Raw genomic sequence first — 22,362 nt, forward strand, 5'->3', positions numbered from 1 at the left:
GGGCCGGCAAGGGCCTTTCTGTGTGGAGTTTGCATGTTCTCCCCGTGTCCGCGTGGGTTTCCTCCGGGTGCTCCGGTTTCCCCCACAGTCCAAAGACATGCAGGTTAGGTTAACTGGTGACTCTAAATTGAGCGTAGGTGTGAATGTGAGTGTGAATGGTTGTCTGTGTCTATGTGTCAGCCCTGTGATGACCTGGCGATTTGTCCAGGGTGTACCCCGCCTTTCGCCCGTAGTCAGCTGGGATAGGCTCCAGCTTGCCTGCGACCCTGTAGAAGGATAAAGCGGCTAGAGATAATGAGATGAGATGAAATATTAATATAATCCAGTGGTTTATTTTCACATCCCATCACAGATAAATACACACACATCCATTTCAAATTAGTGTTATATTTCTGGATTTTATATTGTTCATAGTGACTACGGTTTGAGAAGTGGCTCGGGGTGGCAGCTTCCACTCCTGAAGTAAACCTTGCCACCCCAAATTTACTAGTTTTCAACAATTTTGCTTACATTTATAGTGATTGGCATGGGTTGGGTCTTAAATACCGCGGTGAATTATAACAAAGTGCACTTCTTAGGGCGTTAGAGGTATTACTCTGTGCTGTGTAAAGTGTACTATGTGTAGGGAGTAGGGAGGGATTTAGGATACAGCCCATATCGTGGCTTCACTCAGTGCAGAACTTCCTGTTTTTGGTTTGAGAGAAAACATTAGGATGGGTTTATTAAAACTAAATAATAATTTTCGAGTTTTGGTCTTTTACATGGTTTGAAGGTTGCTTTTGTGTGGGTTTTTTTTTTCTTACGACGTGAGAAATTAAATATTTTGGATGGATCGAATTTTGCAGGTATGCTGATGAATAATTGAGCGGAATATTCATAACTAACTTAGCGTAGCTAGCAAGGTGAGATGCTAAGCTACTTAGCTAGCTAATCCCAGTGCGAAATATGTTGTCCAAATTTATCGGCTCGCTGCAGAAAAACAAAAACGAATAAATATTAGTGTTGTATTTGTGAGTATTAAGTGGCTGGTTTTGTTTACCTGGAAAGCTAGCTGAGTTAGTAAGTCTTAGCTAGCTGAGTTAGCAAGTCTTACCTAGCTAGCGCGCTAAGTGTTAGCAAGTCTTACCTAGCTAGCGCGCTAAGTGTTAGCAAGTCTTACCTAGCTAGCGCGCTAAGTGTTTGCTAGTTAGCTGATAGTTGTTTTGGAGCTGTATGGAAACTGAAAACCTCAAACAGTATTTTTATTTTTTTTTATCTTATACAAAATGGTTAACTTAAACAGGCAGTAATGTATAACAGGCTATACATGGCTAATTGTTGTGCAGGCTGGCTAATTAGCTAACTGAGTTGCTAGCTCGCCAGTGAACTTTGGTCACAGAAGTTTGCGACGTGTGCACTTTTACTATCTATATTATCTCGTGTTAGGTGTTTTATCCAGTTGGTTAATGTTAATCCAGGTCTAAAAGAGAATACTATTTCTACCTAGCTGTCCATTTGAATCTAATTTAAAGCATTAGACCTGCAGTGTTGTATAGAAATCATCATCTAAATGAACACGTTCAGTTTCACTGGCCATTCATTTGAATGACCTGAGTGAGGTGAGTCCCTGAGGTTGGAGTAATTACTATATAATTACAAAACATGTGTGTCCACTGACTGTAGGGTTCTTGGGATGGTTTCTAACTTTCTAAAGGCGTTCTAAACCTTTCCTGAAATCCACAAGGATGTAATGGAGCTTGAAGAAACTAAAAAGGTGTAAGGATGCACTGATCCAAGACGAGCCCTTTTCCACTGGAACCGGTTCCACGCCGGAGCTACTGCAAGAAATTCACCGCCGTTTGAATAAAACCAGGCCTCGACGTTAACTTTTTAATCCAGTCGGACAAACAGCGAGATTTTTCACTTGTCCTGACCGTAACCTTTTTATTACGATGTATTTACGATGGGGATGAGAGTGTAGTGAAGATGGGCAATTCCATGTAAATGTCAACCTCACCATGCAAAAATAAAGCAGCATGTAATACATCAAAACCACTCCCAGAGATCTCACCTAGGCCTGTATTTTACAGATGTGAATAAGTTGAACCAATTTGTAACCAACCTAATATGTCACTGTCAGTCTTTCTTTCTTATAATGTAAAACCCAAGCTAAAATCAACTTTGATCATGTACAATTCTATATTATTCCCACAAGCCACAGAAATGTATGCTAAAATCCACAAAACAGCAAAACAATAGCCATCCTAAATATTATTTAAGAACTTTGATAGTTTTAGCTGATATTTAGAGAGTTTTTCAAAGGGTTATGGTGGTTAAATTGCTGATTTTCTAAACATATGCCATGTCTATTTCAGACACGTCACATCCATAACGGAATTTCGTCACATCCATAACGCTGACTTTTCCTTCCGAAACTCTGCATGAAATACAAAATATTTTAAACAAAGATTTTTTAATATTCACCTTGGACCCCTCTATCAAACGGATATCTCCATTTCGACATTAGGTTTACAATTTCACAGAGTTTGATAAAAATGTACAGTCACCCAAGAAAAGTGATACTTTTTCTGTCACGTCCATAACGCATCTTTTATTGGCATTTTCTGACATGCCCTAGATGTACTATGGGAATTGTTCTTGTTCGATCACTTCTCCAGTATGGTACAGCCTTAAAATATGCAACACCTGTTTAAATACTGGGAGACAATAAAACATGCACTGGGTCATTTGTTGCCATTTTGAGTTCAAGTGTCACGTCCATAACGCTGGAATTGCTCAGATGCAAGGAGTAGACGTAAAGAAAGTTGGTGAATTCAAGTACCTGGGGTCAACCGTGCAGGAAAACGGGGGCTGCGATAGTGAGGTGAGAAAGGCCCTGTCCACACGGCAACGGATTCAGGTGAATCTGATAAAATTGTTTATCGTTTCGGCCTGGCGTCCACACGGCACCGGTGTTTTGGGTGCCCCAAAACGAAATCTTTTGAGAACGGGTTCCAGAGTGGAAAGATCTGGCAACGGCGCCGTTGCGAAGTCGTCTGGATGAGTAGAACGGATTTGTTTACGACGACGTCACAACCACATGTGCTTCACGCCGGGTAGAAGTGTAACGAACTCGATGCGAGTTGTCAACAAATCCTATAACTTGGTTCATGAAACGCGCTTACAAAATATTTTCACTGTGAATATTTATTGTGTAATGGTGCAAAGTGAGAGAGAGAGAGAGTGAGTCAATCCCGCCAGCAAAAATAGGGAAAAAAAAGGAGCGATCTCACCTCTTCAGATGTTGGTTTAAGTCCTACAATGCATTCCTCAAAAAGGGCGTAGAAGAACAAATTAATCCATCAACGTGTAGCATTCAATTTATTCCGGACCATTAAAGACGCCGCCTTCCGCGTAGAATCATACGTCATCCTCGCCGCCATATTGGATGGGTCAAAGCGGAGAATAAAGATGCCTCATTCATGTGCTGCGTTTAACTGTACCAACAGGTTTACCGTCCAAACGAGATCACATGGGATTACCTTTCACAGGTGAGACTGGAAAAATACTTTTCATTGTATTTGGTCATTATAACGTAATTTTACGAACAGATTTTTCTGACTTTGTGGCTAATATGAAGTCTCGCGCATAATAGTTTATGCGCATGCGTCCTTACTTCTTCTATTGTTGTGGTGTCTCCGATGGGACCGTCTTACAGCGCCCCTAGAGGTGTGGCATGTGTATTGCATCATTTTCAGCAAGCGTTGCGTTGCCATATGTACCTGATATTTTACTGATCCGTTGCCCATGTGGATGCGATATATATATATTTTTTAAATCTCGTTGCCGTTGTCGTGTGGATGTAGCCAAAGAGAGCGCAGGCAGGGTGGAGCAGTTGGAGGAGGATTTCGGGAGTCATTTGTGATAGGAAAGTCCCAGCAAAAGTGAAAGGTAAGATGTATAAGACAGTAGCGAGAGCAGCTGTGATGTATGGATTGGAGACCGTACCCTTAACGAAGAGACAGGAGGCAAAGTCGGAGGTGGCGGAGTTGAGGATGTTAAGGTTCGCGATGGGAGGTTGGACAGGATAAGGAACGAGCACATCAGAGGGACAGCACATGTAGAGAGCTTGGGAATGAAGCTAAGAGAGATGAGACTGAGATGGTATGGGCACATCCTGAGAAGAGATGTTGGAAGGAGAATGTTGAGGATGGAGCTGCCAGGCAAACGAAAACGAGGAGATACGTGGATGTGGTGAGAGAGGACATGAAAGTGGCAGGTGTGGTAGAGAAGGATGCGGAAGACAGGGAGCAATGGAGACGAAAGATCCGCTGTGGCGACCCCTAATCAGGAGCAGCCAAAAGAAGAAGAAGGACAAGCAGCGAGATTTTTCACTTGTCCTGACCATAACCTTTTTATCACAATGTATTTACTTTTTCACTGAAAGGAAAGCAGTGAAAAAAGTTTATCAAAAATCAGGTATAGTTATGAGGCCAAGAAAAAATAATTGTTTGTTTCCTATTACATCTTGAAAAAAAATAGGGTAGGTAGGTAGGTCTTTTTATTTTATTTTATTTATTTTTTTTTTTATCACACAAAATACCGGGTAGGTAGTTTTTTTTTTAAAATAAATTTTAGGTGTGGCATTATTTGTCACCTTTGTTGCCTCTACTTTTGCGTCCTCGTGTACTTTTAGTATTTTTGTTTTGATAGCTAACATTTTTTGAAACTCCGGCTTCTGTTTACATTCAAATGTCAGTGCCCGCAAGCCAAAATTGCTGAGCAGGCTTTCCAACGTGACTTCCATCGTGATATCGATACCGCCGTTAGCCTGGGCGCTGTGTGTATACTGTTTGCATGACTCGTCCAGCGGAGGATGATAATGTTCGTAGAGTTCTTTTACAGTTGAAAACTTATAAAATGAACTTATTGTCTTACAATCTTCCGTGTAGTCGCAACCGATCACGGTAATCGAGAACACTTCGTTGGCCGCCATGATGCCTAGCGTTGTGTACAACACAAGCCGGAGTTTCCCGGAAAGAGGTCATGACGTCAGATTGAGGCTGTGAGAAATCAATGAGTGTTTCTTGTCCGATATATGCGTTTTAGAATTAGTCACTTGTCAGATCGACAATATTATGCAAATCGTAATGCAGATTTTTTTTTTTTTCAAAATTTATCGTTGGTCGGCGAAAATACATTTTTTTTAAACATCTAACAAAAAAGTCTAGGGTCGGGGCATTTTTTAAACGGTCGGTCGGGTAACCGGAAACAAACAATTATTTTTTCTTGGCCTGATCAGATTTTAAGTGTAGGTCATAAAAAGAATTTTCCCCGACACCCAATTATTTTTGTTTAATGGACCAAAAGCTACCGAATTCGAATCACAGACTTCCAATTTTTTTAGTTTTTTTAATGGAACAATTAATGAATTTAGCGCCACGTGGCCCTGAATTCTCAGCTGTTTTTTCCTGCTTCACCATGACCCAATACAAGATACTACATCATGCATCACATCACATCACGTGGTGGGCTTTCCTCGTCCCCCCTCATGTGGAAGTTTGTTTATTTAATTAAAAACACGTTTGGAATTAAAAAAAAAAGTTTAAATTATTAATTACCACATTAATGCTAATGTAATGCTTAATTACGATACAACATAACATATTTTAAACACTTTTTTTTTAATATATATATTTCATTGTTTTTTGGTTAAAAAAAAAAAAACGCCCTGTGACCTCATCGGCTGGATTTAGCAACTGCTAATGCCTTCAGCAACTACAGTACGAATACCTTTCGCAACTAGTAACGCCTATATCAGGGACATGCGTTGCAAAGACGCTCTTTGTAATGTTGCTCTTAAGACTCCTCTTTACAAGTGAGTCCGGGAAAACCGTGTACAGAGACAACGTTCGCTGCTTAAGAGCGTCTTTAAAGTCGCACTTTAGCTCTAAAGGGCAACGTTATCGGGAAACCTACGCCTGTCTGTTGCCTTTGTGATGTTTTACAACTAGCTAACTACACAAGGTGGTTATATGTAATGTTGGACGTTTTCCTGCCTCGTAGAGGAGAGCATGGACAGCTCAGTGACCCTGTGGCAGTTCCTGCTGCAGCTGCTGCTGGATCCGGGCAACAAGCAGCTCATCTGCTGGACCAATGAGGACGGCGAGTTCAAGCTGCTGCAGGCCGAGCAGGTGGCCAAGTTGTGGGGCGCTCGCAAGAACAAGCCCAGCATGAACTATGACAAGCTGAGCCGGGCGCTGCGCTACTACTACGACAAGGTACGTACTGATGGGAGATGAGGAGCTGTAGTCAGGAACTGTGATGGAAGGTACAACATTAACGATACTGTACACAAATCCATTCAGGAAATAGCTTCTCTTCTGAGTAAACTTTTTTTTTTCCTTCTAGAACATAATTAAGAAAGTAAACGGCCAGAAGTTTGTATACCGCTTCGTCTCCTATCCGGACATTTTAAAAGCCGATTACGCAGCCCGAGTCGACGGAACCGAAGCGAGTCCCCTTCCTTCTCCCGAGCAACAACCAAACAAAGGCCAACCCACCAGCAACAAACCCGCCAAGGACGCCTTCAAACCAGGCGGCACAGCTCCGAGCCAGTCCAAATCGTCCAGCCGGAACGACTACATCCACTCAGGTCTGTACACATCCTTCACGCTGACCTCTCTCCAATCAGGAACGCAGCTCTTCAAGTCCATCAAGATGGAGAACCCCGGAGAGAAGCTGGCAGAGAAGAAGGAAGCCGCGCAGCCTCCGTCCGTCATCAAATTCGGGACTTCGCCTCCGACAAGGGCGTCGACGCAGACCGTGACGGAGAAGCTGAGTCCGCCTGCGCAGTCCGTTCAGCCCCCGATCCAGATGTCCGAGCCGGAGGAAGAGCAGCTCACTCCCACCACACCGTTCGAGGCGAACTCTAGTACTGACGCAGCACCAATAAACATCATCCTCTCAGGGATTTCTCCTTCTCTGGGATGTTCCTCGCCCTCCCCCAGCACACTCGCCGACTCCAAGGAGCTGATCATCGACACGGACGTCGAATCGGTTTCCTCTCAGCCCACCGAGCTGCAGCTCCAGGTATACATCATATCATATATATATTATAATATTCACTCATTTTAGGAGAATCATTCAGGTGAGATGTTTATACCAGGGTGAGTATCGGTAATGAAGCTCTGATACGATACGATCGGTTGACTCTTAACACAGATGTAATGGCAGAAACATTTATTTATTTAAAAAAAAAAAACACACATCATGAAACTCTGGCACACAAGCTATATTTCATACTGACCAGAATAACACCGGGAATATTTTAAAACGGAAATGTATTTATAAATGCAAAATATAAAACAGTTTGGTTTGTCCATATCGCTAAGATTTTGTCCTAAAAATATTTGGCAGTTAGCACGCATTCAATAATTAAATCAACAATCAGTACTCATAATCAGTTGTATTACCGTTATAAGGTGTTTGAACATGGCAGTGTTTACGTCCTGTTTACCCGCTGAAAACGTGAAATCGTTCCACCCCTTGCTTTTCAACGAAGCCGGTGGGTTTATTAGACCTAGATCTGACATTTTATTCTCGCTCTCGTTAGCCGTCATATCTTCATTAACTTGTATCCGGTACTGTAGCTCCCGCCTTTAGAGCTAGTAGGCGCACATTGTTCGGTTAAGAAAGTAATACATTTAAGGGGTGTTCACATGGCACATATTTGCATCGATGTATTTTGTTGCGATATATCTTATACCGGTTAGGGTTGGGCGGTATTACGGTAAGAAGGTATCCCGAGGTATCCAAAAGTACCAACGGTATCGGTCTCATTACCGTCATTTTAAAAAAATATATAATATCTAAATAAATATGGAGTACATGAGGTCATAATATAAAATAATAAATTGAAGATCATCCCGAATAACTGTGTGATCGTATTTTCACTAATTCTATCAATTTCCTAAAGAAGTTTTCATCGCGTGCAGGGTTGTTTATGTCGTTACCATGGCAACCCTGCGTGACATTTTGGAGTCTGACAGAAAGCTTCGCAAGAGCCTGAGACCGGGGGTGTCATGGCTCAGATGGCTAAGGCACCGTACCATAAATCCGGGGACCCGGGTTCGATTCCGACCCGAGGTCATTTCCCGATCCCGTCTCTCTCTCCCCCGCTCATTTCCTGTCTCTCTATACTGTCCTATCTAAAAAAAAAAAAAAAGAGACTGAGACCGCGGTTGAAAGATGGCAAGTCAAGATAACGAGTTAGTGGCAAAAAAAAAAAACAACATCGGCAGTGTGGCAGTATTTTGGTTTCAAACCAAACGAAAAATCTAATATGTCCCCTAAGGCGCACCATAGCCTGGGGTACTCCACTTCCACGAGATCTCTCCAATGAGTTGTGTTTTGAGTAGGTTACATGAGTAACAAGGTAAAATAATATAACGTATGACATTTGGGATGAGGGTAATAAACGTTTGAAATGTCATCTACTGAAGAAACAGAAGAAGACATCGTAGCGTAAACTGTTAGGTTTCTGGTGGGAATTAGCAATGCGCTTGCTATCTTTGTTGGGTGTGTTAAACCGTATGGATTTAAGTGGAATAATTGTAAGGAGTTATGTGATCGAGACAACGTTTTAAGCAAGGTAAGGCCATTTGATTATTAATTTCCCCGCCATGGCATGACGTGGGCCCATATGATTTTGCCTTGTGCAGCTATCACGCATTTGAATTAGGTTCGCCTCATTTGCGCTGAAGAATATGGTTTATCGCGCAGTCTAAACGGACTTGGGTGTTGGTTGATTCTTTTTCTTTTTTTTATTTCCCATGCTTGAAAGGGTATGATCCTGCTCATCGTGTACTTTTTTTTGATGGAGCAGGTGAAATAGTGCTGCAAATGGCGTTTCAACGCAGACATGTGTAAACGACAGTTGAATGCTATTTTCAAGATGAAGGAAGAGTTGCGTGATGCTTTGAAATATCTCTTAATCCATTCATCAATGCACAAAATTCGCTTTGCTGCTTAATCCATACCACAATGCACACAATTCGCTATGCTGCTTTTATATAGTACATTTGAGGCATAGGCGCACGTTACACAGTAGGCCGAAACAAAATATTATTTTTTTCTCGGTAATACCGTATACCCCGGGAAAACACAGAGACGGTTTAAAGGGATCAAAATTTGGATACCGCCCAACCCTAATACCGGTGTAAATTTTGTGGAGCGTTCACACGTCACAACCCTGCTTACTAGAGAGAAACGTGTTAGCACCGGTGCAGCCTCACTTGCGTTCACACGGCAGTTTTTGCGACCGTGCTATACGATAGTAATAATGCGGAAATGAAATATGCGCATGCGTGAAAATGTACTTCCTTTTCCCGGTTGTCATAGCCTGGGCCCGCCCATCCTAAGCGTGACGCAACACGAGGGCCTGTTGCGAGCTTAGTCTGGCCAGGCAAGCTATCTACAGCTCTTCCAAGCTCCCGAAAAATCGGGAACCAATCAGCTTTGAGCATCTCCAACGGCCCTGGGTAGAGGCGTGTTCAAGGCACTGACGTAGTAGAACTGCGACCTGAAGCCATAGATTGCTTACAGAATCTATGCCGGAAGCGCTTCATTCACTAGAAACATTACGAACATGGAGCAAGTTCTCATTGAAAACGGAGCAAAGAGCAGCCCTGGAGGTATTTATTGAAAGGAAGGACGTTTTCGCCTTGCTCCCGACCGGCTTCGGTAAGAGTTTAATCTACCACTTAGCCCCGTCGCGTCACATACGTCAGAGGAAAGAGTGATGTGATTGGTTTAAGCTTCGTCACAGCCTTTTCTGGCTTCGACCAGTAGCAAACTGAGGCATTTCAGGGAGGCGGGTCAACCACGGGCTCTGGGAAACGGTTGGGCTTAATATCTTGGCCAGACCAATAGCTCGTAGAGCTTTGAAGTCGCGTTAGCCAGACTACGGTTGTCATGGCATCACCAAGCGCCGGGAAAACAACGTGGATGACGACACCAGTGTTGCCAGATACTGCTGACGTTTTCCAGCCCAAAATATGTTCAAATCCGCCAAAATGCACTTAAAACCACCCAATCTGGCAACACTGGAAGACACGCAGTTCTGTTGTTGTTGATATTCGCCATTTTGGAAGCGCAAAATACCAGGATGCAAATTATGCAATGCCCGTATGTAATCAAATCTCCTCGCACGTAGCGAGTCTACCCCTGTAGCGTTCAGACGTCCCATTTTATATCGGTGCTGCCCCGCAAACTAGCATTTACTCCGGAGTAAATTTCTTAAACCACCTCCCGAGCAGGGTTAGATTTGCACCGGTTTAAGCAGCTTTCAGGAGCTACACCGGTATAACTTTGTACCGTGTGAACGCTCTACCGGGGCAGCCCCGGTGCTACACCGGAGTAAAAGTTGCCGTGTGAACACCCCTTTTAATATGCTGTATCTTTTAATACAGATTTTCTTAAAATCCTGTTTGTTTGTTTTTTATTACGCATATAAACATACTCTCCGTGTCTGAAATTGTTCACTACTCACTATATAGTGAACTACATGGTGAGTTCGCCGTTTTGTAGCGCTGTCTGAATTATTACACCCTATATAGTGGACTCGTATCTCACAAAGCACTGTGGAACGTAGTGTACAACTGATGGTCACTAACCAAGCAGTATACACGAGGGTAAGTCAGAAGGAATTCAAAAAAAGGAATTCTCCGATGGAAACATTGCTTGCAGAAGTGTTTAGACTTAAATGGAGGATATGTAGAGAAATAGCTTTATTTTCATAAATAAAGATTTTTTTCAATTTGTCTTAGAACTTTTTGACTTGCCCTCGTACCATCATGCATTGCGGTCGCGCTGGAAGAACAGCTGTTTCATAAGGAGCTCTTAAGTATTTTAGATCGAGTCTAACAGTAGTTTGTTTTTCCTTTAGACAGCGGGCGCGAGACAAATTTATAAGTTGTGGCGTGGAAAATGGCAATAATGTATGTGTAGTGTGTTGGGGTGAACGGACAGAGGAAGAAACACACTAAACAGACATTCAAGTACAATTTAAAATAGTAAGAGAATAGAAAATAAGCTGGCGGCACGGTGGTGTAGTGGTTAGCGCCGTCGCCTCACAGCAAGAAGGTCCGGGTTCGAGCCCCGTGGCTGGCGAGGGCCTTTCTGTGTGGAGTTTGCATGTTCTCCCCGTGTCCGCGTGGGTTTCCTCCGGGTGCTCCGGTTTCCCCCACAGTCCAAAGACATGCAGGTTAGGTTAACTGGTGACTCTAAATTGAGCGTAGGTGTGAATGTGAGTGTGAATGGTTGTCTGTGTCTATGTGTCAGCCCTGTGATGACCTGGCGACTTGTCCAGGGTGTACCCCGCCTTTCGCCCGTAGTCAGCTGGGATAGGCTCCAGCTCGCCTGCGACCCTGTAGAACAGGATAAAGCGGCTACAGATAATGAGATGAGATGAGAAAATAAGCTAAAGTAGAATGACCGATAAAATACAAGAATAAAAGTTCCAGTGCAGAGCGAGGAATTAATCAAAAGCCTCAAAGTTGATTTATTAAAAGGCAGCGGCGAAGAAGGAAAAGTGTTCAGCCTTGATTTAAAAGAGCTGAAAGATGCAGCAGATACAAAGTACTTTGTTTTTATTAATGTCGGAAATACGCTCAGTATAATATGGATTTTTTTTTTTTTTTTTGAAAACCCACCAGCCGACTGATCCGGCACGTTTTAATTGTGCGACAGTAACGACGTAAATATTGGTGCGGCAGAGTAGCGTCAGTGTTTTTACGTTTTACGAACAAGCTCACAATATAGTCCTCTATATAAAATTCTATAGATAGTGAGCGATTTCAGACACAGCCTAAGGCCGAATCCCATTTCACCCCTTGGACCAACCCCTTGGCCCTTCCCCTCCATTTTGCGCGTTCACGTGAAGGGGTAGGGGTATCCCAATCCCAGTTAACGCGGAGGGGTAGGGGAAGGGGTAGGGCTTCTGTACCCCTCCAAACGGAGATTTTCTTGGAGCTGACTCCGAACGAAGGGGTTTGAGTGATTTCCCACAATGCCATGCGGATTTCAGCGAGATTTCATGCGGATTTCAGAAAGATGGCGGTTCCCGCGGCGAAAGATTGTCATAAATGTATTTTCTCCATTATTTACGTGTTTTAAGTTGTTATCCAGAGGAAACACGCCGCTTGATTCGCTTTCGAGCTGAGAATGAGCAGCGATTTCTGAAATCCAAGCTGCTGCTAAAAAGCTTTGGGAGTGAGTATTGTTTTCGGTTGCTTTACTGCGTACGTTTTGTTCTGTTATTCTCGCTTTTATTGTTTACATGAGTGTTCTGACACCTCATTCTGTCGGATGTGGTGCACGAAGCGCCAAAGATATCCCATTCAGTGGTGTTAGTTAACAAATCACACCCTGCCAGCAGAGATCTCTGGCTCTGACTGTAGCGGCTGGTCGCAGCCAATGACGCATTTGGTCGCGTTTTGCTAACGTAAACGCTGACGGAGGTACGCGATGACATATGCGATCGTTGAAGGGCTATCCCAATACGTAAGGGTTGAATTTCAAGCCCTATCCCTTGTAGCTCAGTTTCAAGGGGAAGGGCCAAGGGGAAGGCGGAGGGGAAGGCAGAGGGGAAGGGGTAGAAATTAGAATTGGGATTGGGCCTTAATGTTTTGGATAACATTTTGCGGCATGCCGTAAAGCGTAAATGGCAAGTGGCGTAAAATTAATTTTACGACCTTAGTTTTTAAAGCGAGACGGCCTTTCGATTTCATAAAATCAGTGAAATTTAGTTCCTTCTGATATGTGGTCACTATTTATTTCTGTAATATCTCAAAATATCAGGCCATTCTGTGGCTATTTAATTTGAGTGGATTAAAGCAAATAACGTGCATGAACTCGCTCGCTTCGCGCAGTCAGGCAGACAGAGGAAGTCCGTGCACTGACCGTTCCATCGTTCTGTCGCTAAACGAACAGCTGGTCACACCGAGGTGCTCGCTGAGCGCCAATATTTATTAGGGCCCGTCCACACGAGTACGTTTTTGTCGAATCCGCATAAATGCTTTATCGTTTCGGCCTCGCGTCCAGATGGATCTGGCTTTTTCGAGGTGTGAAACCGGTATTTTTTGAAAATGGGTCCCAGAGTGGGAAAATCCTAAAACGCCGGATAGCCCGGCGAATGTGGATTTTTTCAGAAACGATGATGTATAAGCCCCGCCTCTCTAACCTCAGCCGCTGCCGCGTCATAACAACAACAATGGCGGACTACAGGCTTGTGCTCGTACTGCAGAAACAACTCAGTCGATTACGGCTGCTACAACAAAGCCTTCTGCTTTTATATTACTGCGAGGAACAACAAATGAGCTTGTTTGTAAACAGTGCGTGACCTTTATACGCATGCTCCATGGCTTCTCTTCCGGTTTTAGTGTATTGGTGTGGCGGCATCACAGCACCACATACAGGCCTGGCATATGTACTACAGCGTTTTGGGTCGTTTCCAGTGAATCCAGATATTTCTGGAAACGACGCCGTGTTTACGGAGATTTTTTTTCAAAACGACAGCGTATTGGGTGAGGCCGCGTACTCGTGTGGACGGGCCCTTAGTTTGGTCCTTCGTATATAACATAACGTCTTCTCGCTTTCTTTCACGTTTCGTTCGCACATTTGCGTCGTCTGTTTTTCTCTCCTGTTTCAAATTTGTATCCCACAGTGCCTTGCGTGAACGGCGAAAGCCCACCACGTGATGTGATGCATGACGTAGTGATGAAGCAGGAAAAAAATAGCGGAGAATTTAGGGCCGCGTGGAGATAAATTCATTAATTGTTCTATTAGAAAAAACTAACAAAATTGGAAGTCTGTGATTTGAATTCAGTCACTAAACAAAAATAATTAGGTGTCGGGGAAAATTGTTTTTAAAACCTACACTTGAAAAATCTGAAAGGCAGTCTAGCTTTAATGAGGCCCATGTGATCTTAACACCTATTACATCAGTTTTCTAAAAATTAAGCCGTTTCTTCAATATCTCGAGAACGGATAAGCATATTTTAAATTCTGTGAACCGCGTGGTGTTCTGCGTTCAGTGAGCGCGGTTTCAAGCAATGTGGATTGAATTAAAATTTTCACCTAACATGCCTATATTAAGATTGTATCAAGGCAGATGGATTTCTCTCAGGGCTCACGCATGTAAACAAATTTTAAACCAACATATGAAATGTTTGATGTATCAATACTAGTTCTTTAAGCAGTATGATCTCCGATACCATCGCACACCACTGCGTTTAATGTAGAGATGAGATGGACGATCATTTGAATCTGATCACTTGTATGCTTTTTTATCGTGAAACTTAGCAGCAAGCCATTGGCTAGTGTTCTGTCTTCACGCAACACTTAAAATATATTATTCGAGTCTGGCGAGCATCAATTTCGCAGCAAGTATCAAAAAAAAAAAATCGCGTATAATGCTGTGGAACAAGTTAGTTCGTATTAACTTATGTTATAGCAGCTATAAATAATCATTAGGGTGAATCAGTTGCCCCCTAAAAATGAAAAGTTCCTCTGATCATGATGCATTTTTGTTTTTATGTCAGGGCTTTCCACTAAAGGCCTCAGCATGCTCTTGCGACAAGGCTTTCGCAGATAGCTTTTCGCAGACAGTTGTAATTTATCGTTGAGCGGGGAGTAATAGGCGTGCGCGATGTTATTCACCGGCACAACGCAAGGGGGCGCGAAGTCGCTAGGAGTAGTTGGTGGGTGTGGTTAGTGGAGTGTTTATCCTCCGGTTACTTATAATGACTAGAACTTTTTTTTTTTATAATGACTAGAACTGGAGTCGTATAGATGTACGTACTTCCTCAATCAACCGCTCTTCATGCTGCTCCATCTTTGCTCGTGTTTTTAAAAATGCCGGTCGTGAAAACAAAAACCGGGAAAGTAGGGAAGCGGAAGTGCGTGTACAGCGGGTAGAGTGGACCAATCAGAGCCCTCTTGTCTGCGGCAGTGTCTGCGAGGCTTCTGCGGTGGTCACAATTTTTGGGAGGTGCGCGCAGAGCATCTGTGAAGGTGGGGGGGGCTACGCAGACACTGTCTGCGAGGACTGGGTTGTCAGCATAAATTGGCCTTAAGGCTCATACTAGCCAGCCATGATAAATAAGTAGCCAGCCGGAAGGGGGGAGTAAACACAAAATAAACTCCTGTGCACGCAGTTCCCAGGATTAAATGTATTTTCCACAGACCATTTATTTATTCACTTTACTCAAATACAAAGTAAAATGGCAGTAAATCTTCTTTCTTTTCTTGCGTATTGCATCATGAGGCGTTCCTGGCTTGTAAATCTCTTATTTTCAGTGCATGACACATTCACGCAGCTGAGCATGCTATGAATTAACAACGACAACAGTCTGCAGTGGCGGCTACACAATTACACACTCAGCGAACATTTCTCCATTTGTGTATGAAAATACACTCCAACCACTCAGTTTGGGTTCATTTACAACTAACGGTGTCTTTTGATGCCAGCACGTAATTGAACGAGAGAAGACTGGTTTACCGGAGACAAAATAAGCGTCATCTCTGCTTCTGTTCCCTCCGACGGCCCCGACACACTACTGCCTCCGCCGAGTGCGTGCGCGCGCGCGCACGCACTGCATGTCGGGGCTGCGGATGAGTTACTCTCCCTTGATCAACGAAGTCAGCGGGGAGTTTGTGGTTATTATCGGTACAAACAGCGCGAATCACAACTTAAATGAGTGCGGTTCAGTTTGACATTGTCAGTCCGTTAGATAAACATTTAATTTTATTAAAATTGAAAATTAATATTTAGAGCCTGTGGGCTACAAAAATAGTCACTAAAGTAGCCGGCTGGACTTAATTGTGTAGTCGGCGCTTGTGGAAAGCCCTGTATGTTCCTTTTGGTAAAAAAACACACTGGGTGAAATATTTTGACAAAATTCAAAAGTTTAATGGTGGCACCAGGAGCTCAAAGTTATGGAAAAAGCTGCTATTTTATGACTTTTATGACAAAATTTCGATCACTTTTCATGAAACATTATGGCACCTTATAGAGTATACCAAATATCTTAGATACACATTTTTAGTCCATATTCTAAATATATTCTCAAGCACAGTTTGAGTTTTAGCTGTTCATTGAATCGATTGTTCAACTACTTTTAAACAATACAACTGTATTATGAATCACATTAATGCTTCTCAATCCCTTGCAAAGGTTCTTAACATGATCTCTGGGTCACAAGAAATCAATAAATGGAGTCCAACATTGTGATTCAAACCTTACACGAAAACATAAAATAAGCGTTTTTTTGGCAAAAAATGAACCTCATGGTGCCGCCATTAGACTTTGGTCAAAAAATTTTACAGGATGTCTTTATTGGTGAAAAGGAACAAAAATGCAGCAGATTTTATGAAAGTGAGGGCAACTGATGCACCCTAATAATGATCAAATTCTCTTTTGAAGATAAAAGCACAGCTCGACATGTTTTTGCCCCAGGTTCAGCCCTCGTCTGAATCCAGCTCCTCGGACTTGTCGCTGAACCGGAGTCTGAGCGGCAAAACGTCGAAGAAGCCCCGAGGGCTGGAGCTCATGCCCACGCTGTTGGTGAGCAGCTCGGATTCGAGTCCCCTCAACCTGTCCAGCCCGTCGCTCCCGACAGCCTCCCTGACACCGGCGTTCTTGCAGGTCAGTGTCGTCCTGTCTGCGTCTGGTGGTATTTTCACCGAGGACTGTACTGACACCTAGTGGCTACAATGTAGCGTAGCATCTGTTTTTAATGCAGTGTCGCCTGAAGATCTCAGAGTTTTCTCCAAATTCTCGTGCTGCTTCGAGACTCTAGCACTACGTTCAGACTGCAACCTGAAACGACCCATATCCGATTTGTTGTGAAATCCGATTTTTTTGTTAGGCCGTTCACATTACCAATTATATGAGACTTGTATGCGATCTCCAATATGAACGGAAAACGACCCAAAAGTGTCCCGCATGCACAAATTGTCACGTAATAAGCACATCTACGTAATACGTAAACAAAAAAAAGCGCACTCTTCATGTTTAATGATTTTTGTTTGTTTGTTTAATTATCTGGTTAGTGTTAGTGTGAGGTCTCGTGTGTGTTTTTGTTTCTGAACTGAAATGAAAACGTGTAGCCTGGTAACGAGGGTTGACTCCTAAATGTCTCTCTAATTTCTATATCGTGCACTCGAGCTTCAGTAGGCAGTCATTTGGGATACGGCCGCTGTATTACCAAACTCTTAATTCAGGCTTAATAATTTGCACATATTTATTTAGATTGTTTATAGCCAGCTGAATTCTGCAACTTCTCTCAGCGCTGGCTCAAGGTGCAGAAACACCAGTGCAGTTTGCGATGGAGACGAGGCGAGACCTGGCGATGTGGTTTTTGCGGCGGTGGAACTCACACAATAATCTGATTAATGTGGGCAGCAGACTAATGAGACCGAAGGTGTCAAATTATTGGAAATTTCCAGAACAATCTTGTAATACAGGATGGTTTAAGTTATTAATCAGTTATAGAAACTGTTTTATTTAATCAGGCTAACAGATCAACATCCAGGTCCCTACCAAATCCACCATTAGCTTGATCAATTCTATAAAAAAGTCTATTTAAATTCTGAAAACTGTACAAATGTTGTTTTCCATCAAAGAGGTGGGATTAGCCAACGCAGAATAGTGACGTGTAGGTTGCATGAATGCGACCTATCCGGTCAGACTGCAGTCGCATGTGAAAATATTGGATATGCATCGGATTTAGGACCACATATCCAAGCGGCCTGGGTCGTTTCAGGGTGCAGTCTGAACGTAGTCTAGGATGCACTTTTTTTTTAAAAAAATACTTCATTTTGCCAATTAACCTGATTAGTTTGGTCATCAAGAGACTGATGGTAATGGGGACTAGTATTCTCAGTCAGAGGTTTGACAGTAGATGGCAGTAAGGCACCAGTTTTGGAGGTTGCTGTGAAACCTGCTGCACGGGTGGGTTATCGTCGCCCGCAGGGTTGTGATGAGATTTGGTTGAATGCCGCTTTGATCGATGACCTCATTACAGCTATACAGTGGCTGATTTTATGATCAGATATTCACTCAGCTCTGCATGATAACATTCAGCTGGCTTTTTTTTTTTTTTAAAGTTATGCAACAGATGAGATTTGTGTTATGCCTGGGTGAGCGTCCTAAAACTAAATCAAGACTTCTTTGTGCATTGTTTGAGTGTAACAAAACATACAGTACTGTGTACGGTACCAGTGCATTAATATAAATCTACTGTTCATACAGGAAATTAAATCAATCAACACTACTGTGGTTTAACATGGTGTGGTTTATTTGCATTTGTTGTAGACGCCCTTGTTGCTCACACCAAGTCCTCTGCTCTCCAACATCCATTTCTGGAGCACACTCAGTCCTGTCGCTCCGATCAGCCCGGCCCGCAGGCAAGGCGCGCACACGCTCTTTCAGGTGGGTCTTCTTTCAGCTCGTCTGTTGTTAATCCAGCGTGAACCACCATGCTGAGTTTTTATAATGTACAACAAATAATTCAAAGTCTGTCTGTCTTGTACTAAAGGAGTGAAAGCAACCTGAGAATTTAAGTACATTTTTGTTTTACATCTCTGCGCAGTTTCCATCCGTCCTGAGCTCCACCCAGTTCTCAGTGCCGGTCCACAGTCTGGACGGTACAAACACACCAGGCCCTCTCTCTCCAGACCCACAGAAGACATAGAAAATAGACTGCTCCGGTTGTCTTTACACACTCGTCCTCAGCCCATGACCTCCCCCTCCTCCCGTATGATGAGTGTTTAGGACCTTCTTCAGTCCGGAAGGAGAGGAGAGGAGAGGACAGTGGTCATGGCGTTCTCTCTGCTCAAACAGATTCATGTTAACCTTACAGAGGAGGGGAGACCGGCCTGCAGGGAGGCATTTCTTTAGGGGTTCTCACTCCTCTACGGTATGGGGATTTTCTTTTTATAGGTTTCTGCACCGGCATGCATCGATACCGATACCGGTTCCTCCAGACCAAGTTGATTTTAACAAACCTGTCCAGCGGGGCAGTGTACTCGCTCAGAGCTGGTATTTTCACTCCCCTAGCAAGCAGTTTAAAGTTCCTCCTCTTGATATTTTTAGGTATCGATGTGTCTACAGCCTGAGGTAGAGTACCAGTCAAAAGTTTGTACACCCCTGCTCTACTCATTGGCTTTTCTATTCTTCAAAAAAAAATGTCCAAAGTTTACCTTGACGCTTTGTACGCTATTGGCATCTTAACCAGCCAGGTAGTCCCCTGGAATGCTTTTCAATTAACAGGTATGCCTCGTTAGAGTTTGAGAAACAGCCGTATTCAACTAATCCGTATTGTTCTGGATACGAGTTCCGATTGACTACTCCACTACTAGGATATCATTACATACACTGAGTATATGAGCTAAGTATTTGATGGTAAGAGTTTGTATAAAAAAAAAAAATTATTCCACCCATCATTACATTTAAGACATGAAGTGACGAATTCAAAGGTGAAAGGTGCGTCCGGACTTTTGACTGGTACTCTACTGGCCTCTCCATGAGGCCCAGTCTCATTTCTTTGCCTTCATACTTGGAAGGACATGAGACACATTTTGAACAAAAACTTTGCACCTTTCCTCTTGCCATAGATCTACAAGAAAAGCACCTTCTCATAACAATCGTCACTTACCGACGCACTTACGAGGTCTCAAAAGACGTTTCTTCAGAAAACAGCTAGAGGTTGGAATCTAGTTTGGTTATTAAAAAGACGACACAGGGACTCTAAACAGCCAGATGCTTATTTTTGTATCATATCTCGACTGTTCAAATAGGGTTTCTAGCAGTCTTACTATTTTTCAAAGGGATTTATATATCATGTGGTTTTAAGACAAGTTAAAGTCAGGTGTCAAATTATTTGAAGAAAAAAAAAACCCCAGGATTCATCTACAAAACTATTTTTGTAATTTTACATAGACATTTCTAGAAGTTATATTTAAGCCACTACAATTTTTTTTTTAAAATGTAAATTCAACATCAAGTCAAACTTAATTTAGCTGAATCCATGATTCTTCTACGTGCAAACTTGAATCTGAAGGATGAATATTAATCCAGGTTTAGGGACTTGCAGCTACGCATGTTCAGTTTGATTGGATCCAATGAACAATTTAAATTAAATTCAAAAGCTCTTAGTAGCGTAAATATTCTGTCGAAATGAGACCTTGTTTTATTACCAACAAATTTCAACTCCCCTCTATGGAATGAAGAATTTGTCCCTACAATCGAGTTTGTAAATTAAAGATTTATAGTTGAATTACATTTAAATTGAACGTTTTCTCTGTGGTTTGAACGTGTGCAAAAGTGTTTTTTTTTCGTAGCACGTTCCAGCCATGGAGTATAGTTTTAATGAGTGCAGATCAACTATATTTCTAAATTAAATATAAAAAGATTTGCCTTTTACATTTGACGCTGTAGCGGCACGTTCATCATTCCATTAATTTCCACCCTCTGCAGTCGAGACTTACAGCGTGGCGTCTTTGTTTGAAATATTTCTGAAGCCAGCAAAGTCCTATATCTACGATTAAAATCCAGGAAATACATATCTAATAGTTGCACAATGCAAAATCCTACCTCTATATCTCAGTGTTGAATTAGGATCTCGTTAAGCCATGACTCAAACACAGAACTGGATTCACAGCCACACGGCGTTACTCAGCGCCAGATGTGTGGGAGAGAAAAAGATTAACAGAAATTATTTAGCATCTCAGACCGAGTCTCAGGTATGTTAAATACTTTCAAAACACCAAGCACTTATGCAGTACGTACAGAGCTCAAAGTGTGGGTTCAAGAACAAGGGCAATATAATACTAAAGATGAATGAAAAGAGGCTAAATAAATGAAATCGATTTGATTTTAGCTAATGTACGTCACAATTGAAAGTTAAAAAAAACCCACACAACTTTCCCCTCTGTGAATAAATGGAAAGCAAATAACTGCTAAATCTCATTATAATGCTTATTTAGTAATTGCCAAAAAAAAAAAATTGAAAAGCCATTTGACAAAAACCTTGATGTGCTCAAACCTTTTAAAGGGCTATGTATATATATTCAATTAGTAAATGATTTTTCTCCACCGTTTGACTTTTTTTTTTTAAAATCTTTCCTTTCTCAGTGGTCAGTTTTCTGGCCCTCGGTGCTTTACAGAGCTACAGACTTTACAAACAGAGGAAAAAAACAAAACCCACATACCACACGGTAGAAACCTAGCTGTACATAACACATGCTAACTAAAGCTAATAATTTGTGTCTGTTTTACAAATCTACACATTTTAGGATCATAAGGACCTGAAATTTAGAAATGATGCTTTTTATTTTGGGATAATTGTGTGTGTGTGTGGATTTTAAGTTTTTTTTTTTAAAGCCCCACATAGCTACAAACCAAGTGGATATCTTGTGTATTACGAAAGCTCTCTTTCATAGCTGCAACCTCCAGTTTCCTCCCGTACGCTTTCAACTATTAAAGCTAATGATTAGACTTGAGCATTCCTTGTTCCTAGAAGTATTCAACCCTCATTATGATGTGTGTGATGGGAAGTTAAACCCCCCCCCCCCCCCCCCCAAAAAAAAAACCCTGTTCTGTATAGTTTTTCTACATTTGTCTGCTTGCTTGTAAATATTCTCTGTTCCTTTCGAAAAATCAGGTCTTTTGTGTTCCACCTTTGTAGCATTCCCAAACTTGTGTAATATATTTGTGTATAATTTCTCACTGTTCATTTTCTCTGCGGCACTTAAGCCATGTTCAAAACAATTAGATGACATTTAACAGACACTCTTATCTAGACAGACATGGTGGTGCCTTGTTCAAGGGCACTTCAGCCATTCCTGCTGATCCAGGGCATTGAACCAGCAACCTTTTGGTCCCAAAGCTGCTTCTCTAACCACGAGGCCATGGCTTCCCCAATTCCATTTCAGAAATGAAATAAGCCACACCCTTGCGTACCTCTGTTTTCCCTGCTATAAAAAGATTCTATGCACCTTGATCTTTTACTATATTTACGGCCCATAAGCTATAAACGAATTTAAGAATTCAGATAGGAGAGAAAAAAAAAGCCACCCCTCCCTCACTACCTTGAAAAGTGCCCAGTCCTAAACACTTTATAAAATGATGTTCAGCTGTAAAAAGGGGTGGGGTGGGGGGAATATTTTGGTACAAATGCTGTTTAACGTTTTGTCCCATTGTTTTTTTCAATCTGTCACAACCCGTGCAAATGTTTACAGCTGTTGATTTGGCTTAATAGCTATTGTGGATGTGGAATAAAAGGAGAAACATTAAAAGAAAAAACAAGCAACCAATAA

General features: G+C 42.3%; 1 protein-coding gene across 1 annotated transcript; it reads left to right on the forward strand.

The window, feature by feature from the left end:
- Positions 1–657: 657 nt before the first annotated feature.
- Positions 658–22,362, forward strand: elk4 (ETS transcription factor ELK4). Its single transcript, XM_060910047.1, has 6 exons — positions 658–845; positions 6,046–6,260; positions 6,391–7,071; positions 16,499–16,687; positions 18,359–18,475; positions 18,636–22,362. The coding sequence occupies exons 2-6, from the start codon at positions 6,054–6,056 to the stop codon at positions 18,735–18,737; spliced, it is 1,296 nt and encodes a 431-aa protein (XP_060766030.1). The 5' UTR covers positions 658–845; positions 6,046–6,053; the 3' UTR covers positions 18,738–22,362.

Source organism: Neoarius graeffei, chromosome 26, assembly GCF_027579695.1.
Source record: "Neoarius graeffei isolate fNeoGra1 chromosome 26, fNeoGra1.pri, whole genome shotgun sequence".
Lineage (NCBI taxonomy): Eukaryota > Metazoa > Chordata > Actinopteri > Siluriformes > Ariidae > Neoarius > Neoarius graeffei.

Coding starts and splice junctions, on each gene's coding strand:
- elk4 (XM_060910047.1), top strand. CDS start 6,054: ATGGACAGCTCAGTGACCCTGTGGCAGTTCCTGCTGCAGCTGCTGCTG. Junction 7,072..16,498: donor CCACCGAGCTGCAGCTCCAG/GTATACATCATA, acceptor TTTTTGCCCCAG/GTTCAGCCCTCGTCTGAATC. Junction 18,476..18,635: donor GCGCGCACACGCTCTTTCAG/GTGGGTCTTCTT, acceptor ATCTCTGCGCAG/TTTCCATCCGTCCTGAGCTC.